This window comes from Pangasianodon hypophthalmus, chromosome 12 (assembly GCF_027358585.1).
Source record: "Pangasianodon hypophthalmus isolate fPanHyp1 chromosome 12, fPanHyp1.pri, whole genome shotgun sequence".
NCBI classification, from domain to species: domain Eukaryota; kingdom Metazoa; phylum Chordata; class Actinopteri; order Siluriformes; family Pangasiidae; genus Pangasianodon; species Pangasianodon hypophthalmus.
The window spans coordinates 11,221,270-11,246,305 of record NC_069721.1 but is presented as its reverse complement, the minus strand read 5'-3'; the positions used below and the strand labels follow the sequence as shown (position 1 = coordinate 11,246,305).

General features: G+C 41.1%; 1 protein-coding gene across 7 annotated transcripts; it reads right to left on the bottom strand.

Annotated features, from left to right (window-relative positions):
• Positions 1 to 1,221: 1,221 nt before the first annotated feature.
• ep300a (E1A binding protein p300 a) lies at positions 1,222 to 24,094 on the bottom strand. Of its 7 annotated transcripts, none has more exons than XM_026914597.3 (31): positions 23,773 to 24,094; positions 20,701 to 21,320; positions 19,980 to 20,156; positions 19,321 to 19,618; positions 18,174 to 18,293; positions 17,734 to 17,940; positions 17,485 to 17,590; positions 17,224 to 17,358; positions 16,825 to 16,942; positions 16,503 to 16,686; positions 16,249 to 16,338; positions 16,061 to 16,143; positions 13,710 to 13,862; positions 12,962 to 13,390; positions 12,595 to 12,810; positions 12,323 to 12,488; positions 12,030 to 12,148; positions 11,571 to 11,810; positions 10,530 to 10,618; positions 8,516 to 8,626; positions 8,250 to 8,306; positions 8,015 to 8,092; positions 7,850 to 7,917; positions 7,588 to 7,738; positions 7,224 to 7,370; positions 6,950 to 7,063; positions 6,667 to 6,832; positions 6,360 to 6,527; positions 6,119 to 6,280; positions 5,765 to 6,046; positions 1,222 to 5,552 (listed from the first exon to the last, which is right to left on the bottom strand). In XM_026914597.3, the coding sequence occupies exons 1-31, from the start codon at positions 23,864 to 23,866 to the stop codon at positions 2,754 to 2,756; spliced, it is 7,947 nt and encodes a 2,648-aa protein (XP_026770398.3). In that variant the 5' UTR covers positions 23,867 to 24,094; the 3' UTR covers positions 1,222 to 2,753. The 7 variants fall into 7 exon arrangements, with proteins under 7 accessions (XP_026770398.3, XP_026770402.3, XP_026770400.3 ...); XM_026914601.3 differs by having other exon boundaries at positions 8,516 to 8,596; positions 23,773 to 24,093; XM_026914599.3 differs by having other exon boundaries at positions 16,249 to 16,326; positions 23,773 to 24,093.
• Positions 24,095 to 25,036: the final 942 nt, after the last annotated feature.

The window sequence follows — 25,036 nt, the reverse complement described above, 5'->3', positions numbered from 1 at the left end:
AATCTGTCATTTTTATAGCAGCACTTTGTAGCATTCATTGTTCCACTTTTAGCCTGTCATTGCAAGACTTGCGTCTGCCTGTGTGTAATCTTTGATATTCTCTTTCATCATGTGATGTATATTTATACCAGAAGGTAATTGCATCAACCTACACTGTATTTTTCTATGATTACATATAAATGTATTACTGCTCAGTGTTTAGGGAAGGAAACATTTTGTACTTTTCTTATAATTAGTGGTAACAAGGTACTCTAACCGTGTAAATATTGAATATATTACCAAGATATCTGTAGTCTCTGAAAATCTGCACTTTACAAACAGATACCCTGGTGTTGTGATGCCAGAATACATGGCAGTATTTGTATTATATTAGACATGTGCTTTTATATTGTAATAAAGCTAAATGTGAGAAATCAATGACTTTTTTCCTCATTGGATCACTGACATCTTTAAGCATCATATGTTCAGGGCTTTGTTCTTTTATCTATTAGAGAAACAGTATAGTGAAAGTACCCCAAGAGTACAGTGACTGTGGAAGTCAAAATTCTACACAAAGTAAAACCACCAAACATGATTTCCATTGGTACAAACATACTTTTAATGTACAATTAAATAATTGAAAAAAATCTGACCACAAAAATAACTTAAAAAAAATTATTGAAACCAGAGCATCAAATATTTTTGCTCCTCTCAGCAAGCACCAAAAAGTGTTAGCAAGAGAAAAGTGGTCAAAACTTTAACAAATCACATGGTCTTTGTCCAGTCCATATCCTTTCCCCCCTCCAAAAACAAACAAAAGCAAAAAGCACCCCACAAAAAAGAACCAGAACAAAAATATGTTCAGTTACTATGGTTTGTACAGTGGATCTTTATGTATATATTCATATATGCATGTATAAGACATTTCATCAAAACATTTCTCAGCAGTCCCCAAGTGGGATGTATAAGGTATGACAGTGTCATTTTGCATTACCATTACATCTTTTAAAAACTGTAATTTATCAGCTCCTGTTGCTTCAAGTTTTTTATTTTTTCAAAAATTAAATTAAATAATATATCTATCTATATATATGTATATATATAAAAAAGACAAGTATTTTTCTTATTTTATAAAATAAGTCTCACGCCATATTGCCACTGTTCAGGTCATGTCGTGCTAACTTTACCAGTTAAACTTGTGAAAAAGTGGGGAAAACAGGAAATTAGAATAGGGTTGCTGTCTTTCATATTCTTTTTTTTTTTTTTTTTTTTTTTTAAACCAGTCTTTTTCCATCTGAAATGGACAGTAGGTGCCCTCCACAGTGTGTTTGTGTGCAACATAAAGACAAAGAGAACCAGCAGTGCCTTGTTAGTACACAATCATTTTCTTATTTATATGTAAAAAAAAAAAAAAAAAAAAAAAAAAAAAAAAAAAAAAAAATTTCCAAACTTTAGTTTACACATAAAACTGCTAGTATTGGTCTGAAACATCCCACCCATGAAATCTTATAGCAAAACTTCATATTGAGCCTGCGTGCTCCAAGCTGCCCTAAAGGCTCAACTCCCTTGAGCTTAAATCAGAAGGAGACAAATAGCGAATTCTATGACTTGACTGTCCAGTTCCATGTACATTTTATTATAAAAAGTATTTAAGTCCAGAATTTCTTTACACAGTAGGAAAAAGATGATTGAAATCCCAAAGTTCTGAGCATCAAAAGGGGAAGAGTCAGAAAATAGTTCCTTCCTGGACAGAGGAGGAGTGAGGACATCGAGTCATTGAGATGGCAAAAGCGCATTAAGATTACTTCCTTGAGAAATCAAAGTTCCCTCATCAGAGTTTAAGCTTCATGGTAGAAATTACTGCACTGTGTCCTATGATTATAGCATGTCTGTAGTGTCAGCAGTTCTAGTACCATTCCAATTATAAAAAGACAGAGAGACAGAATGATAGAATGCAGTACACATTCAAAGGACAAGGGTCTATGGTAGTGGGAAAACCGTGACATGCATAGAAGGACAAAAGTATCCCATGCAATCTGCCATCAGCGGAAAAAAGGGACACACTGCAATTTTCACTCAAAACATAAAGCCCAAAATATTCCCCTTACAGGATTATTTATATATAAAAAAAAAAAAAAAAAAAAAAAAAAAAAATTATATCTCCATCCTTTTCTTGCTCGACTCTGCTAACAACCCACATGACAAATTGCAGCCACTTTAAACAGAATATGCCAATAGTTGTCCAGTAGGGGCCACTGTAGGGATTTAAGCTGTCTACAAAAATGAAGGTAATAAATAAAATTTAACAATTCTTATTGTTAATCAGTAACTGCTGATGGTAGTTAACACTTTCAAAAATGGGCACAATATTGGATGTGAATGGAGGAAAAACAACAAAGATCTATTGTGTTAACACGTTTTTCTCTTTAATTTTATGCATTTAAAATCTTAAAAAAATATTTATAAAAAGGCAGTCATCCCCAAAAATAGTACTTGTCAAATACCAAGGAGAATATTCCCATCCTTTCACCCAGAACCCTTTGAACACAATTGGCTAAAAATATATATGCATATATTAACAGCAATAATTTACCATTCATTTAATTTATTAATTTGCTCATTTAATGTAGTATCTCCCATAGGAAGGTGTAGTCTTTTCATTTACTTCAAAAAATATTAAATAATAACAACACTAATAATGAGAGCAACAGTAAATTTTAAAATTGCAACCCATTCCTGTTAAGTGTTTTGAGGACTGTAATGCTACATTAAATCTAATGAGCTTGATTAATATTTGTCCCCATGTCTTGGTTGTTGCCGGCCAGCATGTCATTAGTTCCTTGCCCATGCAGGGGCCCCATTCCACCGAGCTGTGAAAGCATGGCATTCTGGTCTGACCCAAATGGGGCTTGGTCCAAAGCATTAGCCTGTTGTTGCTGTTGGGATGGCTGCTGTGGTTGTTGAGGAGGTGGAGGTGCTACCATGCCATGGGGAAGATGACTAGGGTGTGGGGAGCCTGTTTGGGTTTGGGGAGAGATGCGGTGTGGTGAAGGCTGGGGTTGCATGCGAGGAGATGGACTCGAGTTCGGTGGCAGAGACTGGGGCCGTGGTGATGGCTGGGGTGACCGCACCTGGTTGCTAAGAGAAGTGGACAGTTGTTGGCCCTGTAAATGCGGAGACTGGGACATTGGCTGTTGAGGGCTCATGGGATTATTATGCTGAGCAGGAGACCCACCACCTAGATGCTGCTGCTGCTGTTGCTGCTGGAGGAGCCTTTGGTGCAGTGCTTGCTGAATAATGGCCTGAGGAGGCTGAGAACCACCTTGAGGGGCCTGTAGTTGCTGCTGCTGCAGGGAACTACTACCATCACTCCCTTGGAGCCCACCCATGGCATTCTGCTGCTGCTGTTGCAACCTCTGTTGTAAAGCTGCTGCCACCTGCTGAGACATGGATCCTGAATAATTCTGTTGCAGCCCAGCCTGTGGTCCTCCTTGCTGCTGCTGCGGAAGTCCACCAGCTTGAGCTTGACCTGGCTGCTGAGGCGGCATCCCAGGCTGGCCAAGATAACCTTGCTGCTGTTGTGACTGGGGATGCTGAAGCTGACTGAGGTTTCCCATCTGCTGCTGCTGCTGCAAATGTTTCCTCATGAATTCTTTGAACTGGGGAGACATACTGGCCATGTTTGAGCCTTGACCAGGTATAACACCATGTTGCTGCTGCAAAGCCATTTGCTGCTGCTGCATATTCACACCCAGGAGGGAACGCTGTTGAAGTTGTTGTTGCTGCTGAAGCGGGTTGGTGGGGGGCATCCCGGTCCCTTGGCCCATGTGCATACTTGGTTGACTGCCCCCTGTATTTACATTTAGCTGCTGGCTCTCCATTCCTGCTGGGCCTGCACCTCCAGCACCAGGCCCACCTCTTCCAAGGTATTTCGGCACACGCTGCTTGACAAATGTTGCCATAAGCTGAGGATTTGAGCGCAATATTTTCAGGACCTGTTGCTGCTGAAGGGGGGAACTAGGGGAACGCAGAGTTCTAAGAAGGTCTTGCAAGGCACTCTGGAGGAGACCTCCATTGCCAGTCCCTGGGTTTGTAGCACCACCTGGGCCACCCATCATACCCATCACTCCTGGTTGCCCCTGTTGCTGGGGAAGCTGCGGCTGCTGTTGCGAAACCTGCTGTGGTTGTTGCCCAGCAACCAATCCTGCATGACCCATTTGACTCAACATTACCGGTCGCTGCTGAGGAGGTATCCCAGGGGTTCCCCACTGCTGCTGTGGAGGCTGGAGCTGAGGCCCAGCCTGTGGAGCTTGTGGCATTTGCACCTGAGGAGGAAGCTGGTTCTGAGGCCCTCCTTGTTGCTGCATGCCAGGTCCTACCACACCTTGCTGTTGCTCCATTTGAGCCCTAGCTACAGTGGATTGTGCCTGGGGTTGTAATCCCTGGGACCCCACCATCCCTGCTCCAGGATGGTTCAGACCCATTGGGTTTTGAGTCTGAGGGCCCTGGTGCAGGGTGTGTGGGGCCATCATAACTGGTCCTTGATTCATCTGCAGGCTTTTTTGTTTAGCCATTTGCCTTTGAGTCTCTGCCACTCGCTGAATCTTCAAGGCCATTTCCAGGGCTGCAGCAGGAGGACCTGAGGGCTGCTGTGAGGGAAATGCTGACTGACCTGGGTTTGACTGTTGTTGCTGCGGCAGACTGGCTGGGGCCATGCCAGGTTTCCCCATAGACTGAGAAAGTGGAGAGGAACCCGGAGGTCTTTGCACGTATGGAGGGAGGCTGTTTGGATGCTGAAGCTGCTGTACTGAGGGTGGCTGTGGTGGTGGTGGTGGTTGTTGTTGTTGGTGTTGTTGAACCATCTGTTGCTGTGGAGAGTTCATCATCCCACCACCGGCAGGTAGCTGCTGGAATTGATGATGCTGCACCATTCCTGCAAGTTGCTGCTGCTGCTGCTGAGGGCCTCCTGCAACTCCAGGCTGGGGGACAGGAGTTGGACATTGCTGAGTGGGTGGCTGTAGGGCAGGAGGTTGAGTACTTTGTGTGGGTGTCCCAGGGCCAGTAGTACCATTGTTGCTTGGTGATGGCAACCCTTCATTTCCACCAACTAGTGGTTGGCCTGTTCTTTGCATGCTAGCCACCCTTCTCCGAAGCATCTGAGCCTGCTGAACCCGGTGCTGGAGCTGCTGTTGACGCAGTTTCTGCTTGATGTTTAGGCAGAAAGGTACAGGACATTTGTTCTCTTGGCAGTGTTTAGCATGGTAACAGCAAAGAGCAATAAGCTGCTTGCAGATAGGGCAACCACCATTGGTTTTACGCTTGCAGCCCTTGGTGTGCTGGACCACTCTTTTCATCTTTTGACAGGATGGAAGTGAGCAGTTGGCATTGCGGCACTGGCAAGCATGTACTAGAGACTGAATGCAACGCTGAATGCTAAGACGGCGTGAGTCACCAGGACTCTGCATGGAGGCTGCAGCTTGGCTGTTGCTCTCATCATCCAGACCCAGGCCCAGCTTCTCCATCTTGTGCTCATGACCCTTTGTGTTGTAGCAAGTGATGCAAAGGTCATAATCCTGTGATGAGAGAACACGGTTAGTTTAGCGGACCACAGATTAACGGCACCATAGTTTAATGCAGACTGTGGACTTTACTTGCTACATTACATATTTTCCCTTTAAATGTTATTAGCATAAATAAGCCAACATGTATACAGATGACAATTTACTCCCCATCTCTGTTTCTGCCCCAAATGCAGAAAATTTTAAGTCAATTCAATATACCTTACCTCACAAACAGTGCAGTGGAAGCGTGTCTCAACATGGTGTTTGCATTCATTACAGGTATAGACAAATCGGTCTTGGCTCTGGTTGTGCAGCTCTACCAGCATACACATGGAACTCCATTTAGATCGCCTCAATGAGGAAAACTCCAGGTGTTTGTCCCGCGCCAGTGTAAGGAAAGCATCTCGCCCATCCATCAGGTCACATGCCATTAATGGATCGGGGTCCATGATTGGTGGTAAAGCATTGGAATTGGGCCCAGCCATCAACCGGATGACAAAGAATACCTTAAAGAAAGAAAAATTAGAATACCAAGCTTTCCCCCTCCAATTAAAACCGTGAATCTGTCTCTGTCCTACCTCTTTATGCTTCTCCATGGTGGCATAAAGTTTTTGTGATAGGTCATTTGACACGTTTGGCATCCCTGGTTTCTTTTTGTTGGCTCGGCTCAGACTGCTCTTGTTCTTGCTCGTCTTTTTATTGTTCTTTTTCTTGGCATTCTTGCTGTCACCCTTTGTAGCCTAAAGGATGCAAGGTGGTATTCAGTCAAATTGACTCAAGGGTTTATGTAACTATTGTGAAGTGGATGCTCCAACTTACATCTACACTTTCACTGGAAGTACTGTTCTCCTCCCGTTTTCTCTCCTCTTCCTCCTGTTCCAACTCTTTAATGCTCTCTTCAAGCACATTGGGCCAGAAGTCACCCTCAAAGTAAGGCAGCTCTTTGGCACTAGTGAGACGATCCTCTGTCGCCTGTTTAAAGATGTCCTGCAAAGGAATAAATAGGCTTGGTGTTTCTTGAATCTGTGTTTGTCTTTGTAAATATATATATATCACACAAAGCACCATTTAACCAAAAATAATTGTGAAAGGAGATAATTTATACACACGACAAACCAATTTTTACCTTATAGTCATGTACAATGCGTTCTGCCACAGCTTTATCCAGCATCTTCTTGTACCACTCCTGTAGTCGCTTAGGCTTGGGTATCTTTTGGTCTGCAGGGTGACAGTGGAAGATGTAGTCATCTCCCTCACTGGGAGGGCAGGCCCAAATGTGGCCTGTAGTAAACCTGAAATTAGAGGCACAAAATCAAGGTTGGGGAGGGTGCTAGTGGGAAACATGCAGGCATAAATTAGATATTTTAACATTTCCTACTCCATCATGACATCTAATGAAAACATCTTACCCTAATTTTTTTACATACTCCAGATACCCAATAAGAATCTCATGGTATACTGCAGTTCTTAAACAACGTGGCTGAAAAAAGTGAACACTGTCCAAGTAGGATATGTATACCCGTCTGTCAGGGAAGAAGAACAGCATTATCAGACTGTACAAAAGTGCAGCTAATCTAATGTATTCAAAAACAGTATAAGAAAACATTTGTTAGATGAATGAGGAGCAATAATTTTTCTGTTTAATATCATGCCTAATACTATTTAAAAAAAGATATGCCCTACCTTTGATTAGGGTGTGGACAATCTGAGCTGTATTCCTGCACATGCATGCCAAAAAAGCAGACATCAGCACCATCAATGTCCTCAAAGGCAAACAGAGCTTTTGATTTATATGGGAAGGACTCTGGCATCTCACCGCTGTCCACAAATCTGAGAAAAAGGGGAAAACAACAATCAGCAGTTAACATGGATTACAGCAATAATGAACTCAAAACAGACACAGTTTCTGATCTTATCTTCCTGTCTGCTTCTTTTGCCTTATGACCATATTTCCAGCAAGAACAGAGGATAACAAGCCACAATAATGGCAATGATCATAAAACTGATGTCAACCTTACATATCTATTCAGATCCCAGCATCTCTCACCTGGACTTCATTCCTGGTTTGACTTCTACCACCTTGTCAGAGACATGGACAACACGAATAGTGACTTCACCAGACTCTGGGTGGTTTTGGCGCTTCAGAAAGTCATTAACACGAGTTTCTAAGAAGTTGCCCAGTTTAGTCTGGGGCAGCCCTATATGAGCAAAAGAACATTCATGAATGTGATAAAAATGTTACTGATGCATGTTATTACTGACTACCACATTGTTAATAAGTATTCTTTAAAAAGTGCAGCGTAACATACTTTTAGCAGAATATTTATTCTCTTTGCGGGTCTTGTTCAACTTTTTTAGACACTCGCTACAAACAAAGCTGAAAGTCAGAGAGGAGAAACTGGTTAGATGAGAAATCCTTGACATACAATGTCAAAATGAGCCAAATCATGACTTTCATCATCACAAAGACTCACCCTGTAGGCCAAATAGTGTCATGGTGCAGAACACAGATCTGATGCATTTTACGCCCACAGTCCATACATTCCACAAATCTACAAAGAGAAAATGTCAAATCAAGTCACAGATTGCATAAAATTTAAAGCATGCATTACATTGCCCAAAAGACTGCATTATTATAGCATATAGTACTAGTATCTGCAATACTCAAAAAAAAAAAAAACAACGCCAACAATGATGATGAAAACTCACAACTCAGGGTCAAGTGTGTCATTCTTCTTCTTTTCAAACTGGTCCTTGTTGATGGATCTGGAACATGGATGAGCAGTTTTTAACACTTAGTAGGACAAATCTTCAACAGCTAGAAAAGTTTACTTTTCTCTATGACAATTTCTTCAAATTGTCTGGACAAGAAAACTGAAGAGAGTACTGATGTGTCTTTAATTAGACCATTAACCTGGCAAAAAATAAAAAGGTATCCTTTATGAGGTTAGAAAAGCCTGTAAGGAAGAACTCACGTCTGCGGCTGGGATGGGTCATCCCCTAGGGACACGCTTTCACCCTGGATCTCGTTGAAACACTTCTCACAGAAGTGGTACCTGTCAGCAAGAAGTCCATATTTTGGTGAACTACACCATTCACCAGCACCACAGCCATTCACAGAAAGGCCATGAGGAGGCAGACACCAATCAGTGCAGCGCAAGGCAGGGCAGGCCAAGGGGGAAGCAGGCACAGATGAGGAGCGCAGAACAGGGTCGTCGCCAGAGGAGTCAATCATGATGCACGGTTTTTGAGCAGGGATTTTAAGGAGGAAGGGATATGATGGAGATGAGTGATGAGATGAAGCAGGCAATGGCAGACATGACACATGTTGAATTACAGAAAGGGAAGTGTCAAAAAAGGAGAAAATAAAAACACGGGACATTAGATTAGCGGTAGGAATGGACAAATAGGTAGGGAGACAACAGACAAGACAAGCAGAAAGCCAAAGCAAAGCACAGATTAGCGTTTGTATGTGTAATGAGTAAACCATCACAGCTAAACAAGAGCATAATCAACTGCAGGGGAGGCGGGGGTGAGGGGAAGTATTTACAGACACATGAGCACATTAAACATATACACACGCAGCAGAAGAAAAGTGTCAGCCAAAGGTTATTTTAAGGCTGTCTCTTCTCATAGGAGGCACAAATATACATGTGAATTACACCTTCAGATCAGCTCTGTTAGTGAACTGTTTCTTCTATTAATATATACATTGCCTTTCAGAATTATTGGCTCTTCATTACATGAGCAAAAACAATTGAATTATTGTTCTGTGGGAAAAAGCACCTGAAGTCCACATTTGCAGAATTGTAGAGTTTATTCTTGATAATTTTGAAGAAAGGGCTTTGTAGAAAAAAATTTAACCGGGTATAGTTTTATTTAAACATTATTTTCCTCCCCAAACGCAGTGTGCCTGCTGTGCAAGTTCAAAATATCACTTAATACATGTTATTCTTTTTATATATTAATGTTTGCTCATTTTCATGACTGGGTGCCAATAATTCTGGAGGGCAGTGTATATACAACAAAGAAACACTATAGGTAGTGTCTGTATACACCACTGGGTAAACTAAACCATAGTTTGACCATTAAATCTTTTTGTCAAGGATTTTGAATAGCTAAACACATCTAGGACATATTTTGGTCATTAAGTATCAAATGTCCTAGCTAGAAGGGCTGTAGCAATACAGTATATTGTTTTGCTCGATATGAGGCTCTCGATTCAATACGTCAGCGCACTGCACACTGCGCTTCCTCTTTATCTATAATCAAAAAAAACACCCCACAACTTCCAAGCAGGCTTTTTTTTTTTTTTTTCCAAATGAGCAAATACACCAGCATACTAGATAATACTAATAATACTATTTTGGCTTCCCGGTAAATTACGGCACAAATGGCCAGTGAGTAGTGGACCACAATATTACAGAGTGCCGAAAAAAGTGTACAGTACACCGGCATTAATACCACATGTCGATATCATTCCTTCTATGTCTGTCTGTAAAACAAGACATAAGCACAATTGCACATGCGTATACTCTGCTGCATTCAGGTAGGCTTTTCCCCACTGGTTCAACCCGGGCTACATTCAACTGCAGCAATTGCGCCACACATCTAGGACTACAGTACAAGGTGACAAACAGCATGGATAGCTAACTGCAGAAAGGGAACATAAGAATCTGAATCAATCACACAAACCCTTTATAAAGTTTAAATTATTGTGCTTTTATAATACTGAATGTTTTAAATGAAAAGCTAAGGCATGTATTCAGGCAAAGCTTATTTTTTCCCTGTATCGAAAACATTTCGTATCGAGACACCACCGTATCGAAATTGCAGCAAATTTATTTGTATCATCACACACCTAGTAACTAGGTTTGGCAATTTTTGATCATGATATTGTTATAATAATAATAATAATATATAATATAATTATAGAACTCCATATTATATTTGTGCATGTATGGCAGCTATCCACTCTGTGTCCCTTACCTGTTCTGGTAACTAAAGTAAGCAGCATCTCGTGGTATAGTGCAAAGCTGCTTGCCATAGCAGCACAGAGTTTGAGGGGAGAATTCCCGCTATGAAAGAAGATGAAAAGACACAAAAAAACGTGGAACATTACAATAAGCAAATCTTGCATGACAATTAATTAATCTGTAGTTAAAGCAAATGCAAACTTTAGTGGTGTCTGAAGTCAAGGATGGGTGATATGGTCAAAAATGTTACAGTAAATTTTTCTATATTTACTCATCTCAATATTTACTATGATACAGACTTTTCATTACCTGGTCCACTGGGCAAGTCAGTGCTCCAGTGCACTTGCCCAGTTCAATGTTTTGGTTACCCAGAAACCTAAAGTGATTAAGCTAAAATGTGGGAGCTGAAGTAATGCAAAAACTTACGGTGAGCTATTTAGCTACTTAAGTACATTAATACAGAATAAATGCCCATACACTTCCAGTGTATGGCTTCAGGCCTAACATGTAGCCGTGTTGCGTCCACTCCTCAATAATTTCCACAGAAACCCAATGAAATCACATAACCACACTTTTTATACACTGTGCACTTCATTTAAAATAAATCGTAATCGACAAAGACGCCATGATTTTGCAACCTGTAGCTGCATAGCAAAGTGTTCATGCTCATTTTAGTGTCCCACTGTCTGCGGTCACATTATTACAGAAGGCTTTTGTAATTACAGCCAACAGCTGTTGCTACAGACAAAATGAACAGAGCAAATGGGACTTAGCAGCATGAGCTCTTCTTGGTTTCTGAGTGCTTTACATCAAAACTGTTGTATTGGCACAGGAAAGCTGAAACAAAAGTTTATCACAATTGAATATCCTAAGCTTATCATGTTATTAAGGAAAAGTTAACCTCGATACAAATCAAGATCCTTTTATCACCCAGCACTATGAAGTAGTGATGCACTATGAAATGCATCATGGAGATAACGGTAGGTTTAGATTCCAGTAATAAAAACCTGTCTATCACTTCAGTTTATGAGCCTACCTCTGAGCAGACACTTACCTTTCTCCCACAGCAATAACCAAGGCTCTGCATGACAGGGTCTATCTCTTGCTCAAACACCTCGGCCAGTTTGGAGCAGTACTTGTATACCCGTGAAGTCTTGCGGTTGTAGAGCCAGGCATTGTTGAACATGAGCCAGATGTCATCCACATACTGCCATGGCTCCTGATACTGGCCTGTATCAAGTTTGCGTTTTATAGTAGACAAGTCCATAGGATTCTTTACTATGTCAAAATAATCCTGAGGAAAAATAAATAAAAGAAACAAAATTACACATTCATTAATTACAATATTACTCTTGGGCTCACACAATTATTATAGATGAATAAATATGTGAATTTGTTAGAGATCATCTCACAAATTCATAACTGCACAAATAATCAAATTAATAGTTGATCACTTAAATCACTTAGAACAAGAAAATCTAATTGGTGTTCATGAGTTGTGAAGGACACATACAGGTATTCCCAGGAGTGATGGATCCACAGGCTGGCGGAAAGGAAGAGACTCCGGGTCCTGACGATAGAGAGACTCCAGTGTGGGCATTAGGGCCTGTCTCAACTCCTCAGGCTTGAAGACTGGTCCGACAAAGAGGGTTTAGAACAAACAAGGATTTTTAATGCATTTCATGCAAAATGTTCATGCAATCAGAAAAAATACTATTGTGGGTGGTTACATCAAGCCATAAAATTCTACATTAATGCATTTGGGTATATCCTGTATGTAAATTTCCCTGTGGAAAATGTTCTCACGTTTCTTTTTATTAGGTATTCCAGCTGGGGTGCCGGGGGTGCCTGAACCAACATCATCTTCTTTAGGCTCAGTCTTCAGTTCAGGCTTTTTGTCCTCCCCTGCTGCCATAGATGTTTCCATGGGAATACTTTTACATCCCTCACTTGATGGCTCTTCCTTCTTTATCTACGGAAAGAGCAAACAACCTCTTATACTAGCTGCATAGGAAGGTTGAATTTAAGTGCATTAAGCCATTCTCTTTCTGCTCACAAGATTTCACTCTGAGCTTTACCTCATGCTTTTCCTCAGCCTTTACATCTCCTTTCTTTCCAGTTCTTCGTCCCGTCATTGACTCTTCCTCATCTACCTCTTCCTCCTCATCCTCCACCTTGGGCTCAAGGGTGGCAGTAACATCTGAGGGTACCTGCTGGGAGGATGCCTCGGCACTGCTTACAGAAGCAGGAGTAGCAGCCTGCCCATCTACTGGCAGAGAGCCCTTCTGAGACAGCTGATATGTAAAAGAAGAGACAAAATGAGATGCTGATCATTAGAAATGCAGAACTGACAACACCATGACAAAACAGCTGCAAATAATAGTAGTCCTTCACTGACATCAACTTGTTTCATACACTACCAGGTGGCAGAGTAGAAAAACTCACTGGAGTGGGTGGATGCTGAGGCGCAAGTGCAGCGTTTGGTGTTGAGGGAGCCCCTCCTAATGGCTGCTGTAGTTGCATAGCTTTGTCAGTGTTAGCAGGCTGAGGTAGCTGCTGCTGACTGGCACCCAGATTTAAGTGTGGCAAACTGGGGGTGTGAGGCTGTGGAGTCTGTGAACCTTGTAGGCTTGGAGGTGGTGTGAGGTGTGGAGTGGGTGTGCGGCTGCGTGCTGGAGAGGGAGAGCTCTGTCGGACAGCTGGACAGTGCGAAAGGCTGATGGACTGAGAGGGAGTGGATGACGGAGGCACTCCGACCACATTGTTGGGGCCTAAGGAGCCCACTGACACCCCACTACCCACTCCCCCAACAGAGGCAGGCTGGGCTAAAGGACTACTGGCTGGCAGAGACGGTGGTGTCGGAATTGGAGCATGCTAAAACACAAACACACAGACGCATTTAGAAGGCATTTATAATAAAGCCCTCAATGAAAGGTGTATAAATGCAGTACTACCATAAAATGCCCAGACACAGAGGAGCCTTACTGTCTGTATGTGCATGAGTATAGCTGAATGTCAGTGCTAAATTATTAATGAAGGAAAGCATCAAGTACTTGATTCATTAATAGAGGTTGTGAGAATGTCTAATGCAGATTTCATCAAAACTCTACATGCTGTGGCTGTTCCAGCTCAAAAAACTGCAGTGTTTGCAGGTGTTTGACAAACAGTGCTAAATGGGAATTTCCTCTCTTACCTGGGCCATGCCACCCTGAGGGCCAGGCTGTGCCATACCAACCGGCCCAGTACCAAGCATTGGGCTTGGACCCTGAAACTGGCCGGATGGTAGATACTGATTCTGCATTTGTGCAACATTAGTTGGTGCCATCCTTGTAGACCCCATAGGCATCTGAAACATTGAAAAATGAACACAAACATCATGCACAAGTCTGTGAACATATTTTAGGCTGGCAAGCAGACAGTCCCCATATAATTAAATATTACATCTTAAAGTTCAAAAGTCCACCCAATGACAGTTTGAGGTCTAAAAAATAAATACTTAAGCCATCACATGGTATGAAATGTCAAAAAACAGAAATGTGTTATATTAAGCATTAACCAATATATCCAAATGTCTTTTTCTGTTTTTTTTTTTTTTTTTTTAAATTAAAAAAAATAATAAAAACCTGTGTCCAGTTCACCAAAAAAATTACACCAACACTGGATTGTATTGCAAGCAGCAATAACTGAAAATACAAAAAGTTACTGATAAAAGGTAGTTCTTAAGTAGCTTCGTATCCATTAGGGTTTTTACTCTTGCAGGAGGGCCATGATTTCATGCTGTGATACTGGTATATTTAGAATTTTACCTAGACTATCAGCGTTGGAGGCCAGTATGATTTCAGTTTTAAAGGCAGCTCTAAAGTACAATTAGAGAAAAGGCCCACAATTTATGGAAAAAGGTATGTTTAATAAATGGTAAATAAATGTGTGCATAAGTACATGCAAAAATAACAATCCCAATAATATACCATAATTTAATATAACAGCAATATTACCTTTGTTAAACTACAAATGCAATACACAAAACAAAAAGAGGAACTAATGATATATTTATCATGATAAAAGCGGCAGTGCAAGTTTCAGAAGTCTAACTGATAGGTGAACTGACAGGCGAATTAGAGATCACAGAGGTCTAAGGGTTAGGTGGTCCATCCCTAACACAGTCAAGCTGATGCAGGTGATAGAGTATGACTAATCAAAATAGTCCTAGTCTTTATTATTTTTAATATACATCTGATCTGTTGGTCAAACATCTGTTAACAATATATGTAAATACACTCACTGAGCACTTTATTAGGAACACCTGCACACCTACTTATTCATGCAATTATTTAATCAGCCAATTGTGTAGCAGCAGTGCAATGCATAAAAATCATACAGATACAGGCTAGCAGCTTCAGGTAATGTTCACATCAACCATCAGAATGTGGAAATATGTGAGCTCAGTGATTCTGACTGTGGCATGGCTGCTGGTGCCAGACAGGCTGGTTTAAGTATTTCTATAACTGCTGACCTCTTGGGATTTTCATGCATAACAGCCTCTAGAGTTTACTCAGAATGGTGCAATAAAGGAAAAAAAAGCATGTCAACCTGGACCAGAATCTCAAAGGAATGTTACCAACATCTTGTGGCATCCATGGCATGAAAAATTGAAGCTGTTTTGAGAGGGAGGTCCTACCCAGTATTAGTATAGTGTTCCCAATAAAGTGCTACGAGAGTGCATATAACATACTAGGACATAATTCCATCCCACCCCTTTGGTCCCCTGACCCTCACCCAAGCACTGCTGGTGATTCACTTATAAATGACGTTCCACAGGATACTGCCATTCATGTATTTAGTCCTCATCGTGATTAGCATCAGCTACTATTCCCATTTCTCACTCAGATTTCTAAACATTTCTTTCGTTCTTCTTCATTGACGTTGGGCTTTCACTTCTCCGTGTTACTTTTCAAATGACCGACCCCAAAAGTTGACCGCACGAGTTGAAGTTCGCATATGAACATACATGATAATATTTCCAAAACTGCTCTAGTTCTCATCCTGGTTGATTTCCACATCAGTTTTTCCACAACTTGCATTTAACCCTTTACTGAATTACTACAGTTAAGCCTCAGTGTAAAAGTGCATGCAAGACCCCCAGTGATGCCAAAGAAAAGCATTCCCCTCATCTTCAATATAGCAAGTTTGAATCCCAACAATGCCCTTCACAACTGAGAGTCTAAGAGAGAACAATCAGCTTTGCTTTCCAAGTGGGAAAGATGATATTCTCTCCTGTGTCCATTGCCACTAAAAATTGCTAGTAAGTAGGAATTAGCAATGACTACAAAATGGAAGAAAAACTGAATTAAAAAAAAAAGTGCATGTGTGAAAGAGTTATAAGCATTCAACATGCTCAAGACTACCTTTAGTTTCTGGACATTAGAGACTTAAAGGGCTTTCATGGACAATTCCTACTGCCATGTGCATTAAGCATAGTTCTGGAACAGACTTATCTGTGTCTTGAAACCTAGTACAGGCAGCTGGGTCCATCACTTTACTCACCTGATTGAGGGGCGTACCAAGTGGAAGAGGAGGAGTGGATCTCTGACCCATGGGCATTTGATTAAATGGCATTTGATTCATTCCTATCCCAAAGAGAAGCATTTAAATGAGTGAATTTGTATTTATAGTTTTAACATTAAGTACTGAGAAGAAAAACTGTGGCAACACTTAGCATCTAATGCACAGACCAGCAGGGTTCTGCATCCTGTTACCGATCTGGTTTGGTCCAGCGGGCCGCACCATTGATGGATCAGATAGAGGGCCATCTGCAGAGAGAACTAAGAATTGATTAGGCTTCATCATGACAATTAAAAAGTGCAAACTAATGAAATCTCAGCATTGGAACCTTATTGCTCCCCTCATAAACTCTATGTGCATACTGCAAACTGCAAGCCATTCATGCACTTTGCCTTCTGAAAACAAGCACTACTAGCCTACTCACTTGGGGGCAGCCCTGTCGGTGGTCCTTGCTGCCCCATGCCAGGGGGTCCCTGCTGCATCCCAGCAGGAGACATTACAGGCTGAGTGGGCATCATACCCTGTTTCTGCAATCTCATCCGCCGCTTCTCCTCCAGTTCCTTCTGTATCTTGTAGATCTTCTCTGCTAGCAAGTGGTAATACTCTGCCTACAGGGTGGATTAAATTTATAAAAAAAAAAAAAAAAAAACCCGTTTCAAGAGAAAACCAAGCCTTTAAAAAAATAAAATAAAATAAAACAAAACACCAGACAACACAGTAGACATAGCTGATGGAGGAATTGTTACCCTGCTGTTTGCAGATTCATACATGTCCCCCTCTACTTTACGAGCATAAGCCACTAGATTCTCCATGCGTCGGTCCTTCAGCGCAGCTGGATCCGGGGTAGGGAAGATGGCCTGGACGCTGTTTCAAGACAAGCAGAAACAACTTGCTGACTTTTTGTCAAGGGCACAAACACAATGTTATTTATCAGAAATCGTTTTAGAAGAACTTATAAAGTCGTCATTGTTAATTTCCCTTAGCATGGATTATTAAACTTAGCTAACTAACACTCACCATACATTATTACATTATGTGACCATTAGCCCTGTCACTTTCACTTGCCTGGAGGGCTAGCTAAATAATTAATGATTTGTCCACACCAACATCAAACAACATTTACATAATTATGAAGAAATACATACAGTTTGTGGACGAGATGGTTGCGTAGATCCTGGGTGATGTCCTCATGCCAGCTCTTTCTCATGCCAGGACCAGCAGCTGGAGTGGCCACAGGCAGTGAGCCTATATTGCCCACACCACTACTATCACTCAACAGACTAAAAGAAAGAGGGATGGAACAATGTCTTTATACATGCATGTCAAAAGATTTAGTAGAATGTTGGGGAATTTCAAGTCACAGGTTTCCAGAATTATGAGACAGAGAACCTGCTCTCTTTGCTTACTTTGGAGCATTCATGTTGACATGCAGCATAGGATCTTGAAGAAGGTTAGATGGTTGACTCTGTGGTTGGACACCAACAGCCCCATTCACACCCATTGGGTTCCCACCTGGTAAAGCAAATGCAGCATATGATTCACCTCACATGCAATTAATTTAGCCGTTAATAAGCCAAACATCTTAGTAACAGTAAACCACTGTGTAAGAAATTTTTAAAGCAAATCAACTTACAGTATTAGTTATGTACACTTACCCATAGCGTTGAGTGGCCTAGGTGTTTGTTGGGCAGGCTGTGAGGGTGCCTGGTTACCCTGGTAGGTGAGTCCCAGAGCTGCATAAGCTCTCTCAATGGAGCTGGGGTCTATCTGACCTGGAGTGTTAAGATTGGGAGCATTGTGTGGGCCACCTGGTGCGGTACTCAAAGTGGTGCCTAAGCCCACGTTAGCAGTACTTAGTAGGGCTGTGGTTGGGGGAGATATGGGTAGATGGTTTGATTAAACTGGATGGCAAAAATTGTATTAGAAATATTTAATCACACATAGAGACTGTTACGCATTCACAGATTTTAAGCAAATTCCAAATTAAGTAATGTGGTGTAGGATGTCCAATATGTCTAATGTCCAAAACAATGTACATCATACCAGTCACCTAGCACACAGACAAAGAAGCAGCATCTGGTGAAATGATACACACACTCACACTGTTGATTCCTCTTATCTCCTGCATTCTTCAGTGGCAAACACACAGGGCAGTCATGCCGTGTACAGTTCTTCCAATGGGAGATTATCTGGCGTGATGAGGCACAGTGTGCCACTGGAAATTAGAGTGACAAATGTTTGGTTTAATTATGTATAAAGGGTGAAAAACTATGGGATCACTTGTTCCCCACATATGCAACAACTAAAAGAAATATTAGTCACTGAATATAATCAGTGTTGAACACAGATTGCATTTACGTGCATCCTAATAATCTGATTACTGTTGAATTTTGGCAATTATCTGACTATTTAAGTGGACACAAACAGCACTTACCTGAAATATCCAATTTCAAAAAAACATAATAAAGCCAGCTGGATTTAGGCCCAATAATCAAGTTTACAACATCTAATTAATTAATTAATACAGCTGTGCCTGTGCACATGGAGGGAAAAAGTGTGTCATCAACCCGTGAGTCACATGCACTCCAACCAGTCAAAAAAAAAATTCAAAATGATGGATGAAAAATATATAAAAAAAAATAAAATGGTGTTTTTCAACATTATGTATCACTGTATGTTTGGCTTGGCCAAACTTAGACAAGAATATATTTAACATCACTTAACTATATTTAATAAGAACTGCACAAAAAACCTGCACTTTCAGTTTTTGGCCAAAGGCACGAAAACATTTTTAGATAAATAAATAAAATAAAAGGATGAAAATTTTGAACTTAAAAGATTAAACAGAAATACAACAGTGTCAGCTCTAACCCTTTACAAATAATGTTAATGGTGGTGATTAAAGGACAACTATGAAAGATTATACTGATAATGTACTGTTATGTTACTTTATTATGTTTTACTGCATGTCACTGCAGAATCCACATTCCAGCTGAATTTTTGTTATTACCACTGCCAGCAAACAGTTCTGCCTGCATAACTGGTAATATTAACACTCCCTCCCCTATTCTCTTTAAACCTGAAATGGTTTGAATTTGGACATGCTTGTTTGTCTTTTTTTAAGCCATTGGTTCTGGGCAATTAAATTGTTTATTTTTCAAACTGAAAAATCCATATTCCACAAGCCTACTTTGTACATACAAGCACACTCAAAATTCATGCATAGCCTTCGTTCAACCTACCCTGGCAGGATTTGCCAGCCTGGCAGTGTGTCATGTGGTTGAGGACATTCTTCATAGTGCGACAGTGGGGCAGGTTGCACTGGCGTATCTCCCCATTAGCCTGCTCCCGCCGCTGGCATTTGTGGGCATGGAGCAGGAGAACCAGCTGCTGTTGTATGAGTTTGCGCTTTTCTGGGTCAGCTGTTGGAGGAACTCCTGCTCCTACTGACGCGGCTGATGATGGACCCAGCCCTCCCGGGGCATTAGGTACCATCCCTGCTGCCCCTCCAGCACCGCCAGCTGTTGACTGCTGGGGAGCCTGAGAAAGAGACAGCGGGAAATAAATATGCTTGGAGATGTTTTTTTTGTTGTTTTTTTTCTAATATTAACAAAGTTTATGTACCTATTAAAGTTTTAGTTTGTATTCATGTCCATATGTTGCAAGACAGATACAAAGACACCATCGGTCATATGCTTATGTATTGATGTTTAATTAAAATTTTAATTATGACAAAGAACAAGGCTTTTCCAGTTATCACTGCCATTTGTCAGAAGCACCACAGCAGGCCAAGTAGAGGAAATGAGGTCAGATTTGTGGAAAATGCCGTATGAAATACAACTCCTTTGATATGAAAAAATTAGTGGAATCCATTTAAATTACATCAAATCTATCTACTCACCATGGACGGCATGCCTGGCATAGGCTGGGTTTTTTTGTCCATGCTGAACTGGGCCAAGCTGTTGGGTAAACCTGGTTTGTTCATGAGCTGCGGGGCAAGCCCTCCACCACTCAGACTCTGACCTGCATTTGGATTATAGGGGCCTCCATAGGTGCCTGCACCTCCCATCATCCCCATCTGGAGTCACAGGATGGAGAATGGAAACATAAGAATATAAAAGAAAGAGGTAAGACAGACAGAGATGGGGATTATCATTCAATAGTTAGAGCACCAAACATATATTTAGGAGGTGGCAATTTCCTAGACCGGACTCATTCCATTTTAATAAACCCGTTATCTCTGTATCTCCAATTCCAGGCGTTAATGTATTTTGATGCAATAAAACCTGGAAGTGCATTTCACTGGGCTTGTGCACACCCAGCAGCGACAACATTTTTATACATTAATAAATACATTTAACAAACATTCCCTATGCTTAATCAAAATTAATGTATTTCATTTCGTACAACTAATACAACAGAACTGTCAAGAACTTTGGTTCATGAAATTAAGTACCAAACAGATCCATACCCAAATATACATGGCTTACCCAGCAACCTACTGTAGCATATAATTATTAAATGTATTTAATGTTCAGTGTGTACAAACTGGTTGCTATGCTTTTTTAAAAGGACTCCTGGAAAAGGTAAACAGGACTGTTGTAACTCCAAGACTAGCCTACCTTGTTTAATGTTCCAGGCTGCTGTGCTCTCAGTCCACCTTGGCCTCCTGCTGCCTGCTGCTGGAGGGTCTCAGCCAGGAGGTTACTATTACTGCCCATGCCTGGATTGGGGTAGCTCATTCTAGGTGTGCCATTCATCATCTGTCCTCCCATCATGCCTTGCTGCTGAGGTGTAGGGGCCCCTGGCTGCTGCTGACCATTACCTTTCTGAGGTACAATCATAGTTCTGTTCATGTTACCCACCATCTGTTGCTGCTGAAACAGGCTGGCCTGCTGAGGGGAGATGTGCTGCTGTCCCTGAGGCACCATGTTCTGGGGCCCTGGAGATGCCTTCATGCTCCCCATAAGCCCCATAGGTGCCCCAGCTGGACTGCTTCCTTGCTGCTGTTGCGCTGCTACAGGTGGCGCTCCTGATCGGAGCAGCTCAGAGAGTTGTTTGTGCTTGGCAGCTGCATCTTGGCCAGCACTGCCGACCCCTCCGAGCCCACTGACTGCTGCTCCACCTCCACCCAGGCTTGTGTGGAGCTGCCCAAGGTCCCCTCCATTCGCCAGAGCTTGCTCAGAGGAACTGATAAGCTCATCTGGCAGGTCATGCTCCAGGTCAAAGAGTGAGCCAAAGTCTACCAAATTTATAAAAAAAAAAAAAAATTTAAAAAGTGTACAATCATTATTGTTATACATAGCTAAGTCTATGACCAATTTGTTTGTTTACATCAGCAGTATTAATGCATGTGTGTATTAAATTTCTCCCGATTCATCTCTCCTAGCTTTTGCGTGGAGTTATTACAAACAAATAAACATATACTGTTAACATCAGTAGCCAAACGCACAGACAAGGTCAGTCACATATCTCTGATCAGTGCGAGCTGTAGTCTGAAAGAGTGCCAAAAACAGACCAAGTCATAAAGTCAAAGCAAGAAGTTGGTTGCACATAAACACACACACACTGCTAAGACGAAAAGATTTTTTACATTTTTTCATCAACCCACTTTGAGAATTTAACACACTGGCCACCACTGTGATTTACTAAAGTCACCTTTAACCAGTAATGGACCTCTGAGGTTATTCAAAAGAATGACCATGATATTTTAGCCAGTTTTGTATTTTATTTATGAGGGGCTCTCTTAGTCTTTTTCTACTACAAATTCTACTATCTTAATGAGCTGCTTAATGAAAATGAAACCACACTGATTTTATAAATGCAATCATGTCTTTGGAGAGAGAGAATGTAAAATGTTTTCTTTTACATGTGCTACTGGTCCTAGCATCTCCAGACAGTATTCATGTCTTGTGCACATTAACAAGAATCAAAATAGTTTTATAAAAATGAATAAAATCATGTCAGAGGAGCTTTTGACAGCGACAGACAAATCGTTCAGAAATACAGGCTGTGTGTTTAGTTGCACACTGAATGTGTCCTCGAAATGTTTTAATCAATTTACAATGTTATTCGATAAGAAGATAGTAAATAATTCGCGGGCTGTTAAGAAATCACCAACATATGTAAGAGGAGGTGTAAAAAAAAATGTTTAAAAAAAAAATTAGAGAAAAACATCTGAACGAGTTCAGCAAGTGCCACACTGGGATGCAACGTTGTAACCACTTGACGAGCAAGATCTAAACTTTAACTTATAGCCACCATTTGTTCAGGGTTTTTTTTCCCTAAATAGACCAGTATATGTGCAATACTAAAATCTTGTGCCCCCCTCCTAAGTCCACAGGTCCATTAAGTAGCGTTAGGGCTGAACAATAGAAACAGATGCAGATGGGAAAGGAAAAAAATGACCGAACACAATCGCGTATTTGCAACAACTAGCTAGTTGGACTGGCTTTGCTGGTCAGTCAAACTGGTGTATCATAGCCAGTGCGACTTATATCATTATGAATAGTCGCGAAGTGTGCTTATTTCCTACTTAACATGTTAATAAACCGAAGTCTGTCGTGTTTCAAGAGACGACGCCAAAACCAGTTAGCCAACTAGCTAACAATGCCAAGAGGAGTCGGAGTTCTAACAACTGGGCCTGAAGCTGCGGCATTTATAGCTATACACGGTGTTCACACCAGCTAGCTGACCAGCTAACAATATTAGCAACACCTTTAGTTAATCACATCTCAGCATCGCAAAACGAACAAAATACCACAAACAATCCCAGAAGTTGATGGTTAAACAGATACTAGAATCCTAAACTAAGATTGGTCTCTTCAACCCGACTTCAGTTTCACATTATTTCTGTAAGTTTTTACGTTGTTTGGAAAACAAACTCGCTAGCGTTAGCTAACCAGGCTAATGAGGGTTGATCTTTGTCGATTGTTCGCCAACAAGAGATGAGCTTTGATGTAGCCAGTTAGCTCCGTCCGTGGGGCGTTCAAATATGAAACTTCACAACAAAAACTAAGTAATGTTTCGTTATATAATCTTCAACCAGACAAATGAATGTTATAATCAAGACAGATATCTACGAATATAACTTACAGATAATTGTTTCATTAAGTCAACACATTTTAGCCGAACTAAGTATTCTCCCTGACAAACTAACAGAATGTAATTAAAGTGACGGTAAGCGTGTTTGTTTGGAGCTAGCTGATGTCTATTCCTCTCTAAATGAGACCTTTACGCCTGCTGTGTGTTGTTTAGTTCGGCACCATACAAATAAAAATGGATTCTATCAACCACTAAGCTACAGCTTTGGCATCTGGTTACAATGTTGTGATCCGTTCGTGCAAAATCTGTGAAACAGCACTCCCTAACTTAGCTACGAACCAAGCTGCAAGCTAATGTTGTTGCTAACTAATTAGCTAAGCTAGCCACCTTAGCACCCAATGGCTAACCCTAATTCGCGCAAAACTAGAATGACAAGCTAGGCTAACGCTAAGCTAGTCCCGTACGGTTCTACGTCGTTAGCTCGCAAACTAGCTGCGTTTTGCTAGCTACGCCAAAAAACAGAACATCATCACACGCTTCTGGCCAAAATGACAATTCACACACAGGCAAAAATGGGTAATACAGGGGTTAGACTTCCAAAATAATCCTGTCTTTAGTTATTTGCAAGATAAAAATAAAAAAATATTTACCGTTTCCATCGCTGGCTGAGGCAGAAAGTGCCGGAGAGGATAGTTTAGGCCTCTTGGCTGAAGGCGGGCCAGACTCCAGAACGTTCTCAGCCATATTTTTACGAAATAAAAATATATATATCCACAAAAATAGGCGTCGTCGCCTATTAACAAGCCTCGTCTTTTTCTTCTCCTTCAAAATTCGACTTTTCCCCCTCCTTTTTAGGGACGAAGGAGGGGAAAGTCCCGTGTACAAAATACTCCTCTTTCCTGGGTTCGCCTCTCGATTTCAGCTTCAGCGTATCAACCCCCTCCCCAGCGCGATTTTTGTTCTTTATAAATTTGTGCGAGCGGAGGAGGAGGAGGAGGAGGAAGAGGAGGGGGAGTCGGCCTCAGACCATCAAAAGACACACGTACTAACCCCTGACCCACTCGTAAATATTAAACAAACCCGTTTCCACATTTTGCTCGTATTCCTTGTTAGAGGCCAGTTTGAAAACAGGCAAATCTGGCAGCGCACGACGCTAACATGACCTCCACTTTAGCTAATTGTTAGATAAAATATTAATGCAATGATACTGTTGTACTTCTGAATTATTATTGTTGGTAAGTTTTAGTTTGTATTTCAAATACTTTTTTGACAACATGGCGCCCTGGTCAATATTATGTTGGTTGTCTATAAGTCAAGAAAATGTCTTGAAACCCAGAAATAAAGATTTTTTTTCCCACAAGCAAGGTGCCTGATCTCATGCAGGGCTAAAGGTCAAGTTTGAGTTTTAGGGCTGTGGTTCTCTAAGTTGGGGGTGGGTACCCCAGGGGTCAGAGATTTTTATTTTTTATTTTTATTTATTTATTTTGTTACAGCAGTGAAAATTACAACCCGTTATTATCAAAGTTATAATATATTTATTATTGAGTTCTTGTAGTTATTAGCCTGTATGACTGGTCACTTGAATGCAAAGGGTTTAAACCAAACCTCAATAAACCTAATGTGTTCTGTCAGTGGAAAGTTCAGGAATCTTTGGCTACAGTGAATAGCCAAAATAGTACTGTATATATCTGAATAATAAGCCTAAGATTTGAATAGTTGGATTATGTTCATAAAATAAATCTGTACTGAGGGGGTCTGTGGTATTTATTTTACATTTAAAGGGGTCCCCGGCTGCAAAAAGTTTGAGGGAACCTGCATTTATGCTTTTATGTTGAATACATGATTATTTTTAACTATTTGGGAATCCCAAGCCATAAAACCCAGTATCTGGTTATTACTAAAAAAGGTGGGTCA